This window comes from Prunus persica, chromosome G7, assembly GCF_000346465.2.
Source record: "Prunus persica cultivar Lovell chromosome G7, Prunus_persica_NCBIv2, whole genome shotgun sequence".
NCBI lineage: Eukaryota > Viridiplantae > Streptophyta > Magnoliopsida > Rosales > Rosaceae > Prunus > Prunus persica.
In genome coordinates this window covers 11,293,411-11,308,246 of record NC_034015.1, presented here as the reverse complement: position 1 = coordinate 11,308,246, position 14,836 = coordinate 11,293,411, and the positions used below count along the sequence as shown (strand labels likewise).

The 14,836-nt window shown below is 36.6% G+C and overlaps 3 protein-coding genes across 4 annotated transcripts; 1 reads left to right on the top strand and 2 right to left on the bottom strand.

The window, feature by feature from the left end:
* LOC18769198 (zinc finger CCCH domain-containing protein 14) lies at positions 773–4,540 on the bottom strand. 2 transcript variants are annotated; one of them, XM_007202314.2, is made up of 3 exons: positions 4,212–4,540; positions 3,399–3,459; positions 773–1,851 (listed from the first exon to the last, which is right to left on the bottom strand). In XM_007202314.2, the coding sequence occupies exons 1-3, from the start codon at positions 4,288–4,290 to the stop codon at positions 1,098–1,100; spliced, it is 894 nt and encodes a 297-aa protein (XP_007202376.1). In that variant the 5' UTR covers positions 4,291–4,540; the 3' UTR covers positions 773–1,097. The 2 variants fall into 2 exon arrangements, with proteins under 2 accessions (XP_007202376.1, XP_020424246.1); XM_020568657.1 differs by lacking the exon at positions 3,399–3,459.
* LOC18770437 (enoyl-[acyl-carrier-protein] reductase [NADH] 1, chloroplastic) lies at positions 6,142–11,115 on the top strand. The gene is made up of 12 exons (XM_007202053.2): positions 6,142–6,342; positions 6,963–7,273; positions 8,011–8,120; positions 8,204–8,259; positions 8,397–8,481; positions 8,569–8,616; positions 9,203–9,277; positions 9,360–9,471; positions 9,604–9,707; positions 9,855–9,912; positions 10,531–10,629; positions 10,746–11,115. The coding sequence occupies exons 2-12, from the start codon at positions 6,997–6,999 to the stop codon at positions 10,898–10,900; spliced, it is 1,179 nt and encodes a 392-aa protein (XP_007202115.1). The 5' UTR covers positions 6,142–6,342; positions 6,963–6,996; the 3' UTR covers positions 10,901–11,115.
* On the bottom strand, positions 11,078–14,836 carry LOC18769294 (non-structural maintenance of chromosomes element 4 homolog A). The gene is made up of 7 exons (XM_007203342.2): positions 14,419–14,836; positions 12,882–12,962; positions 12,536–12,788; positions 12,358–12,448; positions 12,055–12,271; positions 11,861–11,952; positions 11,078–11,775 (listed from the first exon to the last, which is right to left on the bottom strand). Exons 1-7 carry the CDS (start codon positions 14,540–14,542, stop codon positions 11,485–11,487), a joined length of 1,149 nt encoding a protein of 382 aa, XP_007203404.2. The 5' UTR covers positions 14,543–14,836; the 3' UTR covers positions 11,078–11,484.

Here is a 14,836-nt window from a genome sequence, read left to right as displayed (position 1 = left end):
GATTACTAATTCAAATCAATTATGTTATCTCATTCCTTTTTATTGGTTCTTGGTGGGTTCTTATTCCTTCTGGCTGTGATTTTACAGGAAGAGCAAGAGGCCGTAAGGAGGACAGATGAAGAAGATCAGGGCCTCTTCTTCTTGGACAAAAAAGCCAAAACGTGAAGTTGGGAAGAATAACCCACCAAAGACCCAAAGAAAAGGGAGTTATGGCCCATTAGGAATAAGAACCCACCAAGAACAAAAAAATTAATGAGATAACATAATTGAATTGAATTAATAATCTTACAGTAACAACTTGAAGTTGAGAAGAACCATGGTCATACCAAACGCATGAGGCCTGTAAGTTCAAAATCCATCCGGTCCTTCATTATGAGCCGTCGGTAATTACAATCAAACAAACTCAAAGCTTTTGTCTGGTGATGATTGGATCCGGCCAATTATACTCCATAAAATTGATTTTTGGAGAGAGACATGAGGAGGGAAAAAACCCCAAAATGCAAGGAAGAACCCAAAAAAGAGAAGAGGACACTGAAGCAAGAAGAAGAAAAAAAAAACTTTGGATATTAACTATTTCGTTGGTTGAGTGTTATGTTTTTTTTTTCTTTTTTGAATTAAAAGTAAATTGAATTTTTATTTTAGGATGATGTGTCAACTTGTAAATCCATTAAATTAAATTTTAATGAGATGACGTATGAATAACAAAAATAAAGAAGATTATGCCAGAAAAAATCATTGCAGAGGATCCAAATCCGGCGTACTTTGGTAGGTAGTTTGCAGTTCTTAATGAACTTCAATTGAAACACAAAAGTTATTATAAGGCTTAAAATCCTACCCACGTTCTGCAAGTGTCATCAAAATTACCAACAGTTTTGGACAAATAATCCTGCCCTAGTTTCCACATAAACAAATGACGAGCATATAAAACATATATTCAGAAAGTAAACTTATGCCTACAAGCTACACTAGAAACAAAGGAAACCAAATGCCCAAAAATTATCATAATTTTGTTAGTTCCGCTAAGTTGCATTGCACATGGACAAATCAAAACAGCTCTCCCACTAGTACAAGGTTGCAAGCAAAAACTGAAAGAGCACTCACATCCCAGACTTCCGCAATTCAGCAGCCCCGTGTGCAAAGTGACATCTATCTCCGAAGGTGCAAGTCCCTTTGGTAAAATTATCGCATAGCTTTGTCTTATAGTTACTTCCAGGAGGGGCCGGGGCCCCTGGAGCTCCTCCTCCAGGAGTTTTTGCAGGGCCAGACATTGAAACAGTCACAATTAGCTCTCTCACCATGGCACTTGCTTGCTGAATCTGTTCAAAGGTCCCCTCTAGTTCAATGTTCCTGAGATTGGGATCTGACTCATGCTCCCGGATTGAAAGCTTGGCACCTGTCTGGCGACAAATCTGCTTCGAATTTACACCACCCTTCCCAATAATGGCTCCTGCAAGCGAAGCATCTACACTGATTTTGGCAGTGGACGAGGCACCAAAGCTAGATGCAGGGCCTGCAAGGGGTGGCTCCATCCAATTGGTCATGCGGCCTGGACCAGGTCCCATGGCACGGGGATCATCGTGGGACTGAGCAAGATGCTTGCCAAGTTCCCACTCACCATGTGCAAAATGGCATTTGTCACCGAATTTGCAGCCTTCAGCAGAATTATATTTATTGCATAAGCGCGATTTAACTGCAGATGAACTGGATCCATTTGAATTGGATGGTGGGGGAGCAATGTTCCTAGATGCTTGAGGAGCAGGCGCAAGATTCATCATCTGAGCCACAGCATTATAACCACCAGGAACATAGTGCAGGAAGTGGCAACTCTCGCCAAAAGGACAGCCAGCAGTGCTGCAATCAGAATCATAAAGCTCTTTAATCAGATGACAGTAAACAATTATTAACTATTCTCTACAGAGATATGGATACTCAGGCCAACAGTGGTCACTCAATTCGAAGATAAGAAATAAGGTTTCACATCACAAAAGTTCCTTCTAGCGTATGCCAAGGACCAACAGTATAACAATTGTTGTTCTTTTCTATGTTCCTGTAAATGTAAATATAAATTTCACAAACATTTTTGGTTGACAGGAAACACTTAACCAAACAATACCAAGCAACTATAACTTGCAAACTTATCTTAATCTCCTTTAGCAGTATTTAGTGACAAAACCTAATCAGATGATAAAAATGAAACGAACCGTACAACCCCCACAAACCCCCTCCATTTTTCACAAAATCACAAATCCAAAAATACAATACCAACTACATTGAGTTGAGACATAACTCAGTCCAAATTCAAACAAGCACAAATTCTGAACCATCATACTTCTAAGATAAAGCAGTGATTTCAGTTAATAAGATAGGGTTAGACCAAATGATAATGACACCATCATGCATCACAAAGACTGTTCTAGTCCAAACGTCACTTAATTGCAGGCGTGGACCCATCAGATATATAGGAGTAACAATTTCATCTGTGGACTCATTTTACTTTAACGAAATTTGCTTCCTAAATTTCTTTGAGTATTATTTCACTGACTAACAAAACCTGCTGATACAATTATAATTTTTTTTAGAGAATTGCAAAGCAACATATACTACTTTCAACAAATTTACAATTCAAAAGTTTTATTCACTACCTATTACTGAGAAGAAAACCAGTCAATAATAGACACAAGAATCTATAAGACCATACAGATCCCAAATCAACCCAGCCCCACTTGTAAAGCACCAAAAAAAAAAAAAAAAAAATTATGAAAGGGAGGGGGGGAGAAAGGATTTGGAGCTAAATTCAAAGCAGATTTTTTTCTCGGGCAAGTAAATCATACCATTGAAACTGAAATATGTTATTATAAGTTAAAATTTTATACGACAAGAAGAGAAGACATCTTCAAATTAATTTAAATCTTACCCATGTTCACATCAATAATATTTCTTAAACAGAAGGCATGGGAATAAATTACAACTTATCAACAGAAGGGTTGTTTCAACAGCTTAAACAAATTTACTAAAATCTGGAAAAACTATCAGTAGAGTTTGTCTTACCCATCTTTTGTGATAAAGCATGAACATTAATTGAGCTACAGGGTACAATATAAAGTAATTACATGCTATGCTCAATTTTATTATAACTCCATAAGCACCCAATTTAGTCTACCGGATGCTTATCCTTGTAATTCATAAATAAAGCAGTATTACATGGAATTTGTCAACTTCATTAGACCAAAGCAAAGTTCGTACCTGTATAACAACTATGAATTCCCAGTTCATTAGTGCAGTTACAAGATTTTATTTTGTAACAATTGTAAGTTGAAATTTTATAAAAGCTTGTAAATACCTTTAAAAGGGATAAGATGCATTTCATTATATTTACTTAGATGGGCAAAGATTTGAACCTGAAAAACTTGGTGCATGGCTTCGATTTGCTTCCTACACCAGTTGAAAAGGACTCCAATTCTGTTACAAAACATTAATTACTTCCTCTCAGTTACATTTTCTCCTGATCCTTAATCCAATTATTCTAGAGCATTTCAAACCCATTAAGAAGCTTGAAACCAAAGAGATAATAAAAATTAGTAAAGTTAGTTACCTGTATAGTACTAGTCCAAATAATCCCAGTACAACATGATTTTTATCTAGCTATATTAACCAGCAAATTGAAGACGGCTAATTTTTTTTTTTATATAGGGCATGTTTGACTTTCGTAAACAAAGCAGCCAACCAAAGTAACTTCATTTGAAGGATTGGTTCAGCACAAGAAAGCACAACAAAAATCAACTTTGCCTGATAATAAACTACCAACAACTTGAGACATTATAAAACCACAGACAATGGGAAAAACAAGCAAATTATGAGATAACAAAGATTTAAGAAAAACCAGGAAAGAATTTCACATGCCACAAATTCACATCAACAGAACATACGGAACAGTTTAAACTTGAACAAGTATGAAGCGTGTAATATCACATAGATTTGAAAGACATTCCAAATCCAACAAACCCAAGTAGAACAAAAAAATTTGCCATGCTAGGGACACCAGTACTTGGGTTTTTTAAAATTTTTTATTTTACAGAAGATAAATTTTCAAGCTTCAGATACCTTCGCATAAACCAAATAGAAAACAAAGTAAAAAATAAAAGCTTAAAACTAACAGATATGTAAATTTATCAAATTCACAGAAAACAGAGTGGGAGAAGCAAAGAGCGAACCTTGCTTGTTCTTCTTGAAGCCACCATTAGCATGGAAGGCACCAGCTTCATGCCGCCCTCTTTTACGAGTATCCATCATTCTCGAACACAGATCGAGATCCGGAACGAACCCAAACGACTAAAAACGAGCACAGAAACAATAAAAGAATTTCTATTTACTACTACAGAAAACCCTAGACAGAAGATAGACAAAGGAACATAGAGGCAAACCCTAGCCCAAACCCTAACCCTAGAAGAAGGGTTTTGGAAGAGGAAGAGCAGCTGCTGGGGCTAAAAACTAAAGCGGCTTCGAAAACGAGAGTGGGAGAGTCCAGAGCTTGGCTGGGATATTATTATATTAACTATCTATTTTTTATATATAAATCATAAATAACAAAACAGCAATAGTTGTACTGGATAATAAGTAATAAATAATATGATGTAATAATTGTTTTTTGTGTGATGCAAATAATTGAGGATTTTAAAATTAGGGTTAAACATTTGGGTTGGGTTGCCGCCAATATGCTGGGTTGCTGATGTAAGCTCAAATTTATTTCTTTTACCATTTTTTCTTTTTTCTCTGGTTTTCCTCTTTTGCATGGCACAGTTAAGGTATGTCTAACATAATTTAATTTTGTCAAAAGAAAATTCATTCAATTTTGGTTTTTATTATTTATTTTTTATACAAACGGTATTCTATTTTAATCTAATTTAAATAATGAAAATGAGGATTCAAACTCAGGTGCATAGTAGAGAGCACATCTACTCTATCCAACTTTACTAATCCCATATCTACATTCAATTTTGGTTGGAACAAATGTTTTTTTATGATTGTTTTTTTCTTTTCAAAAACTGTTATTGGAACTGCTTATATATCTTGATAATAATAATAATATATTTCATATAAGGCTTTATTAAACAAATTATCATTCAAGAACCTTATTTAATGATCTTATACTTTATTAAATTATGCTTGAATTTTTTTTTTAATCTAGTGACATATGAGATAAATAGAAAACTATGCATGAAAGCGCAGTTTTTATTAAATTATTTACCAGATAATGTTTTGGTTGACTAACTTCTTAAAGTTGAAGAAAAAATATTTCTACATGTATATTATAAAGGTATTTATTGCAAAATATTATTCACTCAGTGATGTTACTGATACAAGAAGTTCTTAAAACTATTCACCAAACTGATTGTTTTTTGTCTCAACAAATTCATGTGATGTAATGTTTTTTGTCTATAAATTAGAACAAGTCACAGTGGGCTGTGAATAAAAAAAAGGTAAAGGGCCAACCCATAATGGGTAATCTCATAATGGGCTGTTGCAGCCCCATGGTTGATTTTGCCTCTCTTTTTATTTATTTTTTGAGAAATTCACGTACACAACCATGATATTGTGGGGATTTGAATTTGAGATTTTTGATCTGTAAGTTAATGCCCCTTTTTCACTGGACTAGACCTGTTGAACTTTAAGAAAAATATATTCTCAATACAATGAGGAGTAAAGTTTAGAATTTTGCAATTTTTTATGTGAGGATCAAATGCACTAAGCAGGTAGCTAAGTAGGTGTATATAGAAATTTCCCTATACCATTGATCGAATAATTAAACCAATAAGAATTGTTATCTTTATACTCGAAAGTCATGTGTTCGAATTAACCTTCCAATATTAAAGGCGAGCGTAGTTCAGTTTAGCCCCATTTTTCTCCATAACCGAAACCAAAACTAAAACCGGCCAAGGGAAGCTAACCAATCCGGACCTATACATGCCTAATTCGATTCGTCGGATTTTCAGTTTGGGCCTGAGCACAACTGAGTTTTGTTTTTGGATTTTTCACTTCCAGAATCTTAAGCCCATCGCATCCATATGCACAAATGGGGCACTGCAATGACAGTCCAAAGGCTCCATTTAAGAACAAGGACAAAACTGTCATTCATAAGGGCGCCAAAAACAACACAGCTCAACGCTCAGTCCAGTGTCCACCCCCTCATTCGGCATTTACAAAGCTCCCCAACACCAACTCTCCAACAAACCAAGACTTCGATTTCATCGAAACCCACACACAAAAACAGACACTCACATTTCATATAAACACACAACCAAAACCTTGCTCTTCTCTTCCAGAACACTGCAGCAGAGGTCAAAGGTGAGTCTTTGGATCTCTCTATGAATGTGTGCATGCATCTCACTGGTTTCTGATCAGTTAAAAAACACAGCTTTTGATCATGTCGCTAACGTTGTTCACTGGGTTGATTCAATGTCTCGTGTTGTTTGTGTTTCCAAAATTTTCTGATTCATTAAGGTTTTGTAGAGACATTTGTTGAGTGTATTATGATCCCACGTTGGAAATGAAAAATGAAAGCCTGGCCTAATAGTTTAAGTGATCTTGGGTAAAATTGGCTGCAATTGTTTAGACACCTTTAGGAAATGGAAAGAAACTAATCTTGTTATTATAATTTGGTTACCATCTAATCCAAAAATGGGTACCCAATAGTTGTTTTTATTTTTGCTCCAGATTTTTGCATTTCATTTGTTGAATACTACCACTCTGATGAAGTTGTTTAATCTTACATGTATCAGGTTGAGACAGATTAATTGCTAGTTTTTGGTTGTATTAGTTTGATTTACTGCTTGTGTTGGTTGTTAAGAATTATAATTAGAGATATCTCTAATAATTGCTGATAACATGTCACAAGTTTGAGCTTACTAGCAGAGTGTTAGTGTTGCTACCTCTGTTACTGATGTATATGCTTCTCCGTCTTGCAGAGTTTGTTTCAGTTTCTGGTGATTTGTATCTAAGATGGCCACGACTACAACTCCTGGATCCCACATGGCAGCAGTTAATCCTTCCATATCCTCCTCTCGAAGAACTTATACTTCAGGCACAGCAAATTTTGGTACAAACAGTGAAGTGGGAGTTTGGAGAAGGCTTAAAAGTTCTTCTCACATCTCAGCAACGCAGCCATTCTTCCAGAGCTTCAAATCAGGGCCTACGAAATCTGTAAAGGCTGTCACCAGAGCAATGTCAGGAGCAGCTGAGAACAGTCCGTTGCCAGGATTGCCTATTGATTTGAGAGGTCAAACATCTTTCTTCTTGTATATTTCTTAAGTACTCAAATTTGTAACTTGTGTATGAGTGTTTTTCATAGTTGTCGTGAACTTACATGCTGAATGACACAATTAGAATAGACCAACAATAGTGCGCGGCGCTCTAGGAATTGGTTGGATTCGAACTAACGAATAGAAGTTTTGCACTTAGTCACTTGGCTACAGTTCCCTATCAATTCTATGTCTTTTCCCCTTAGCGCAAGCACTAAGTTATTAGGGTTCACAGTTAGACATATTGTATAGCATACCAGCATCCTTGTGAACTCATAGTGTCTGCATAAGTTACTGAGTGACAGATAAAAAGGATGACAGGAATTAGAATACTGCCAACAAGAGTCAGAGATTTGTCATGAAGTTTCCCAAGAAGGTCCTTGTCATCGTCATCATTGATAATTGATGTTAGTTTATTGTTGGTGTCAATAATGAATGCCACTAGTTTACGATTTTTAATTCCAGAAAATCAAGAGAGTTATAGTTCTAAAGCAAGAGAATAGGAAAAGAAATGTGATTTCATCTAGAAAGACACTCTTGAAAGGCAAAGCAAGATCGTGGGTTTGCTTTCGATGTTTAAATTATTTGATCCCAAAGGTAGGGTGACAAAGTTTTGGAAAAAGGAAGTAACTATTGATATTTTGGCTTTCCAAGGCTGCTTCCCTTAGTTCATATTCTCCACACATCTATCTAACACTGGGACAGCTATTTGCAGGAAAGAGAGCATTCATTGCTGGAGTGGCTGATGATCATGGATATGGATGGGCAATAGCAAAATCTCTTGCTGCTGCTGGGGCTGAAATTCTAGTTGGTACTTGGGTGCCGGTATGTAAATTGATCTAACTGAATTTGTGGAACCTTAACTTCTGAAAAACCGTAGTCTTTTAATGAAGTTTTATTCGTTATAGGCACTTAACATTTTCGAATCCAGTTTAAGGCGTGGGAAGTTTGATGAGTCGCGCAAGTAAGAGCAGATTTTCATTTCCTGCATTTTATGCAAATCTGTTGATGTTTTTTTAGCTGTCTCAAATTCTCTGTTATTGTTATTGAAGTTTATTGCTGATTTAGGTTTTTCTTTTGATTTCTATTTTTTTCTTTCAGATTGCCAGATGGCTCTTTAATGGAAATTACCAAGGTTTACCCATTGGACGCGGTTTATGACAATCCTGAGGATGTCCCTGAAGATGTATGAATCTCCTGATATTAAGTTTTTGGAATATACAATAAAGTCAAATTATATTTGTAGTGGTGCTCATATTGTGGTTTTGTACAGGTAAAATCCAACAAGCGCTACTTGGGGTCCTCTAATTGGACTGTGAAGGTATCATTTTTGTGTTGACTAAATTACTGTTCAATTGAAGTTCGTAAGATTTTATTGACTCTCAGATATTGACTAAATTTTTAGCCTTTAAGTGACACACAGAGGAAAAAGGAAGGGCACACTAGTGAGGACCTTGGCTCCTCCCTTCCCCCCTCCCCCTCCCAAAGAAAATGAAGTTTTGACATAAGATTGGCCTATCTAGTATAATGAAATTATTTCCCATAGCTCAGACCTGACACATAGACAGAAACCTCCACCCCTAGTCAGATAGACATGAAATTTGACGCTCTTGTGTGCGATCTTTAAGATGAAAAATAGAATGTGTAATGCGTATAATGGTTAAAATTTATAATTCCAGATGTTTCTGGTCACTAGAATTCATGGTGAATTACATGCTTGAAATGCCTCAAGCTTATGTGGAAACATATGTTTCCAGGTGTCTCTGGTCACTGATGTCCACGGTGCATTGCATGCTTGAATTTGGTCGAGCTTATATGCCTTTCTGTTATAGGTTATGTTTCCAGATGTTGGGTTACTAAAACTGGCCCAGCTTGGGTATGTTGGCTAATTCTGTAATGTTTTGCAGGAGGTTGTTGAATCTGTAAAACAGGATTTTGGCAGCATTGATATCCTTGTCCACTCACTTGCTAATGGACCAGAGGTGAATATGTCTTCACATTTTTTGTTTAGCAACATCATTTAAGATCTTCACGGTACTTAGGCAGTAAATGTATCATGCACAGGTTACTAAACCTCTTTTGGAGACATCAAGATATGGGTATCTTGCAGCAATCTCTGCATCGAGTTACTCATATGTTTCTTTACTCAAGCACTTTGCTCCAATAATTAACCCAGGCACAGTTCTAACTTTAATGCTTTATTTCTCCTCCTACCCCTCCTCCCCTCTTCATTTTTCAAGAATCCCATGATGTTGCAGTGGCTTTTTGTAGACAGCATAGAATCTAAAGGTAAATTTTAACATGACAGGTGGTGCTTCAATCTCTCTAACGTACATTGCGTCAGAAAGGATCATTCCGGGGTATGGTGGAGGCATGAGTTCAGCGAAGGCTGCTCTAGAGAGTGACACACGCGTGAGTCTTTAATTGTTTTGCTTTTATAACAGTTCTTAGACTGACCATATCTAGATTCTCCCTTTTTTTTTCTCTTTTTTTTTTTTTTTTTTTTTTGGTGATGAAACATATATACACACATATATCACATTTCTACCCTTGATTCAGGTGCTGGCCTTCGAAGCTGGAAGAAAACACAACGTTAGAGTCAACACAATATCTGCTGGTACTACAGTTATTTTCTGTTGACAGAATCTGTCTTCCACTCTTAATGGAAACATAAAATGACCACCTTGTGGTCGAAAAAGTGTTTACATTCTAATAACAAAATATTGCCTTTGATGATAAAAGCTATTTAGTAATTTAGGAGTTGATGCCCTTCTGCCTGGTACTACAGTTATTTTCTGTTGACAGAATCTGTCTTCTACTTAATGGAAACATAAAATGACCGCCTTGTGGTCGAAAAAGTGTTTACATTCTGATAACAAAATATTGATGTTATTGCCTTTGATGATAAAAGCTATTTAGTAATTTAGGAGTTGATGCCCTTCTGCACATCAAATTAAATGTCTTATTTGATGATTCTGATTAACATCTCTTTGAAGAGATGTGGTGCACCTCTTCCTATCATATGAGTGTACGTGGATCTTGGTTAAAGTCAACCCTCAACATTCGATATAAGATGCTGATATGCAATAATGGTCTTCAGATGGCAGATGTGTCACCAAATAGCTTATCGGGGCTTCAAACTTATCTAGACCTCACATTTTTGTTGAACCCTAAATGCTGCATAGTTCCATGTTCTCGCATTTTCTTGTTCATATGTTTTTTCCCCCCTATGCAGGACCATTAAGAAGTCGTGCGGCAAAAGCAATTGGGTTCATTGATATGATGATTGATTACTCATCGGAAAATGCACCCTTGCAGAAAGAATTATCTGCTGGTGAGTAATTAAGTACACAACCAAATGCAAGCATGAATTTCCAAATTTTCCATTCTTCATTAGACAAGATTTTTACCTCGCAAACTTACATAAACTTTAACCATTCATGGAAACAGAGGAAGTGGGGAATGCTGCTGCCTTCCTGTCATCACCATTGGCATCAGCTATCACCGGTACTGTTCTATACGTCGACAATGGTCTAAATGCAATGGGAGTGGGAGTTGACAGCCCAGTTTTTGAAAACCTTGATATTCCAAAAGCAGCAAAGTAGCGCTGTGCTAATGCTATAGCAGTCAAAAAACAACACGGGTCTTATTCATGCTTTCTATTGAAGAAATGAGGGTAGGTCTTTTTAGTTGGAATCCATTTTTGCTATTGACATTATCATGTATGCTGTGTCCAACATAACATTGTAATTGGTGTAATTGTTATTCAAGACCAAAATGAAGGGTGCAATGAAATTTCCACCAAGACTTTTTATTAACATTTTGTTTATCAAATTGTAAAATTATTCAAATGAGGTTAGGACCAACATATATAATATTGCTGCTAGAAATCATTTTCTAACCGGGCCATCTATGAATGATGAAATTTTCACCTAAAAAATTAAAATATGTGTATAAAACTAAAAGGTTCTCTCAAAAGAAAGTATACGATACAAGAACCTTCCACTTCCAGTATCAAATAGCCAAAAGGGCCAAGAGGTGGAAGGTGAAGGCATGGTCCTATGTGTGAAACCCAAGCAATGCATCTGACATACAGAGAGCTAAATGACTGCTAGTTGGTATACTTAAAAAGCAGAAGTCCTAAATGTCCCCAAAATTTGCATACTTCATCCCTCCCTTAGTAAATACTTCACATCAGTTTACGCTTCCCTTTTCGGATGGCAGCAGTTCTATCTTCAGAGTAATCACATACCGGCGAGTCTTCTACAACTGATTGATTACTATGAGCCGTGCCGCATCCCCCAACTGGCCGCAGCTGTAAAACCAAGCCTCTGTTTCTGGATAACTTCCTAATTGGTGTTTTAGCTGTGGTTGCTTCAGATTCTACACATTGCGGATCAAATTGAGAATTGCTTGATATGTTTTCTTGACGCCGGTGTGGCATCAGCTGCTCTCCATCCCCAACAGACTCTTTCATCAACTGCAAATTCCACAAATGCACCATTTGGAAAATCATTCAATGGATAAGCTACAATAAACATTCAATCAATAAAATCTTAGCGTACCTTCCAGTCCTTGAAATCAAATCTGAACACGAAATGGCAGTAAGCAACCTCCCCTGAGGCAATTGCTTTGGCAGCAGGAGCATTCCTTGGAGCTGAAACACCAAACACAAAACTATACAATAACACCAAATAGAGAATAAAAGAGAAGAGGTCCTCAGTCAAATAAGAAAGTGAGCAATTGCAAGGGATCTTACAAACTAGATGATGGCCTTCTTCATTAATTTTTATTTCAGCCCGCCCATCTTTAACCAGAAATGAGAGGGCAAATAAATTTTCCACCGTCTGCGCAAAAGAATTCCCATTCAGGACTAGATTTTCAAGCCTGGCTCTTCTGTTTTTCCTCAAGATATTAAACATTGCTGCCACATTCTTAACCGTCTCAGGTTCCTCTTCTACAGCAACATTATCAAGCTGCATAAAGTTAAAGTGAGTTTTAGGTAACTGCTCAGTGTTTCATGAGAAAACAGAAGATACCCTAAGCCAAAAACCACCCATACCTCTTCTGGGGTATCATTTTCTGTAGGCTTCACACGTTTCGTATGAACATGAGCCTTCCGTTGCTTTACTTCAGCATTCATAGGCCCAATCCTGAAGGAAGAGCAAACCATATAATTATTTAAAGAAATCGAAACCGAAGGAACATATTAAAAAATTGATCTTCAGAGCTGTCATTACATAGTGCAGCATTGGGGGCTTCTCTGGAAAACATTTGAGACTTCAGTCCCAATATCCTTCCAAGATATTGAGCAGCTAACCCCTTCTCTGTTACTTCTCAGCCCACTTTGTTGCCCAAAGTCTCTAAGAATACAGGAGACAAAATCTGTAGCTGTGATTCCTTCCTTGTTCTGCGCCTTCACAGAGGTCATCAAGGTGTTTGCAATGTCCAAAAGCGCCTCTGCATCAGCAACTTGCTCTCTTGGATTTTGTACTGAAATTCATTGCAAACCAATCAATTAAGCCTTCATCCCAAATGTAAATTTCTTAGTTTAAGAGAAATCTATGATAAGAAAAGGGAAATTACCCATCTCATGCAAGCTATCCACTTCATTAATGATCGAATTAAACTTGTCGGAATCCACTTTTGTAATGTCATCTCTTTCATCTTCGTATCCGTTTCAGTGACACGAGAAAAAGAGATAATTAGAAAAAAAGAATACAAAAATTTAACCATAGGTTTCCCACAGTTTCCTTACACTCCAAGAAAATTAAACTGGCTTTATTTGCGTCTTTACAGACTAATCCACCTCCCTAAACTACTTACTTCTGTGGGAGAGAAAAAGAGAAAGCACATAACATGAAGATTAATCCCAGGAAGAATAACAATCCAAACCTCCATTATAGAGACAGAGCATCTCCAATGGAATTAGTATATGGGGTAGCAATGTTGATTTGATAGGCCAAATAGGATAAAAGCCCCTCCAGTGGAAGTAGCAACTCATATCTTAAATACAACATGTGAGTTAACCATAGCAATTTGGGTCTCACAACATATTTTAATCAAAAGAATTGTTTATTTATTCATCCTAACATATTTGAAGGATGGGTTGGAGGGACAAAGTTTTAAGGTAGCAAATTTTAGTATCAAAATGCCACATAGGTTAACAAAGGACACTTTCAAAGAAAACATTTGTATCCCCATTGGAGATGATGCTCGAAGATTAAACAACCCTGAAACCAAACAACAAACACATCCATTTTTGCAATGTCCTCTAATTCATATATGTTCAAGTGACATAAGAAAAAGGCTAGGGATCCCGATGTATTTAAAAATTATGCATTTATCTACATTTAACTATATCTAAGTCATTTTAATAATCTCACGAATTATGACATGACACGTATATTAATATAGTGTATAAATATTTTTCTAAACTAACTAACGTTAGCCGACTTCTATCTCCCCAACCCGCACCAACCACCCCCACCCTATCAGCTCCTTCATCTATTCCTTTTTTATTTGTCATTTCTTCCCGCCTCAAAAATCTTTCTTGTCAACTGGGGAATTAGCGTTGTAATTCCTGAATCGATACAAAATAAGTTGTGAAGCAAAAAAAATAAAGGAGGAGTGCACGGGGAAGATGCGGAGAAGATGACGAGAGAGAGAATGAAAAAATAGAAACTAAACTCTAAGCTATATTTAACGTGTATGTATTAAGTCGTTAGATTATTATTTGGTCTAGATATAGTGAAATATAGATAAACAAACAGTTTTTAAATCTAGAAGCTCGAGATAAAAAAAAAAAGAAGGGTAATTTCACTACTTGAACTCCGATACAAACATTTAAAACCATATGGTTTCCTATAATTTCACTACTTGAACGCCAATCAAATTAAACTGCCTTGTTTTTAAGGGAAACAAAACAATGCGAGGGAAAAAACACATAGCACGATGATCTTTCTCAGCAACCAAACAGAGAGCAACAAATTCCAAACCAGAATTTAGTGAAGAAAAGTTTACAAACAACTCGGCAACCCAATATCAAACACATAAACCACACAAAAGGGAACACAAATAAATCATCAAAAATTTGAAGAATGAGAGATTGATAAGTAGATACCGTGAATGAGGGTCTTCACAGTAAAATAGCGTGATCGGAGAGCTCTACGGTCAGCCACGGCTTGCGGCTGCTCCATTCTATCTCTTCCACGGCTACTGCTACCGGCCAATTCACGTTCCATCATCCCTTGAATCAACTACTTCAACTTTCTCTGTAACTTTCCCGGGAAAATTCGAAACCAAGCAAAAATCAGGGAAAATACGTATTTTCTGAGTTTCTTTCCCGGTTAAATAGAGCCATGGCAAATTCAATGTATTCAGAAGGTTACTTTCTGTGGTGAAACCCTAACGAATCGTATAGCACAATATGCAAGTTCGAAAATTGTTCTGAAAATTTAATATTAAAAGTTGAAAAACCCTAAAGCATCGGAATTTGAAGAGTTGTTTTCCCTCTTCGTCTCTGTTTCCTCTGTTTTACG

Coding starts and splice junctions, on each gene's coding strand:
- LOC18769198 (XM_007202314.2), bottom strand. CDS start 4,290: ATGATGGATACTCGTAAAAGAGGGCGGCATGAAGCTGGTGCCTTCCAT. Junction 3,460..4,211: donor CTTCAAGAAGAACAAGCAAG/GTTCGCTCTTTG, acceptor GTTTTGTAACAG/AATTGGAGTCCTTTTCAACT. Junction 1,852..3,398: donor CCATGCACCAAGTTTTTCAG/GTTCAAATCTTT, acceptor TTCTGATTGCAG/CACTGCTGGCTGTCCTTTTG.
- LOC18769294 (XM_007203342.2), bottom strand. CDS start 14,542: ATGATGGAACGTGAATTGGCCGGTAGCAGTAGCCGTGGAAGAGATAGA. Junction 12,449..12,535: donor AGCCCCCAATGCTGCACTAT/GTAATGACAGCT, acceptor CTCTTCCTTCAG/GATTGGGCCTATGAATGCTG. Junction 11,953..12,054: donor AGAAGGCCATCATCTAGTTT/GTAAGATCCCTT, acceptor TTGGTGTTTCAG/CTCCAAGGAATGCTCCTGCT.
- LOC18770437 (XM_007202053.2), top strand. CDS start 6,997: ATGGCCACGACTACAACTCCTGGATCCCACATGGCAGCAGTTAATCCT. Junction 8,260..8,396: donor AAGTTTGATGAGTCGCGCAA/GTAAGAGCAGAT, acceptor TTTTTCTTTCAG/ATTGCCAGATGGCTCTTTAA. Junction 9,278..9,359: donor CACTTGCTAATGGACCAGAG/GTGAATATGTCT, acceptor TATCATGCACAG/GTTACTAAACCTCTTTTGGA.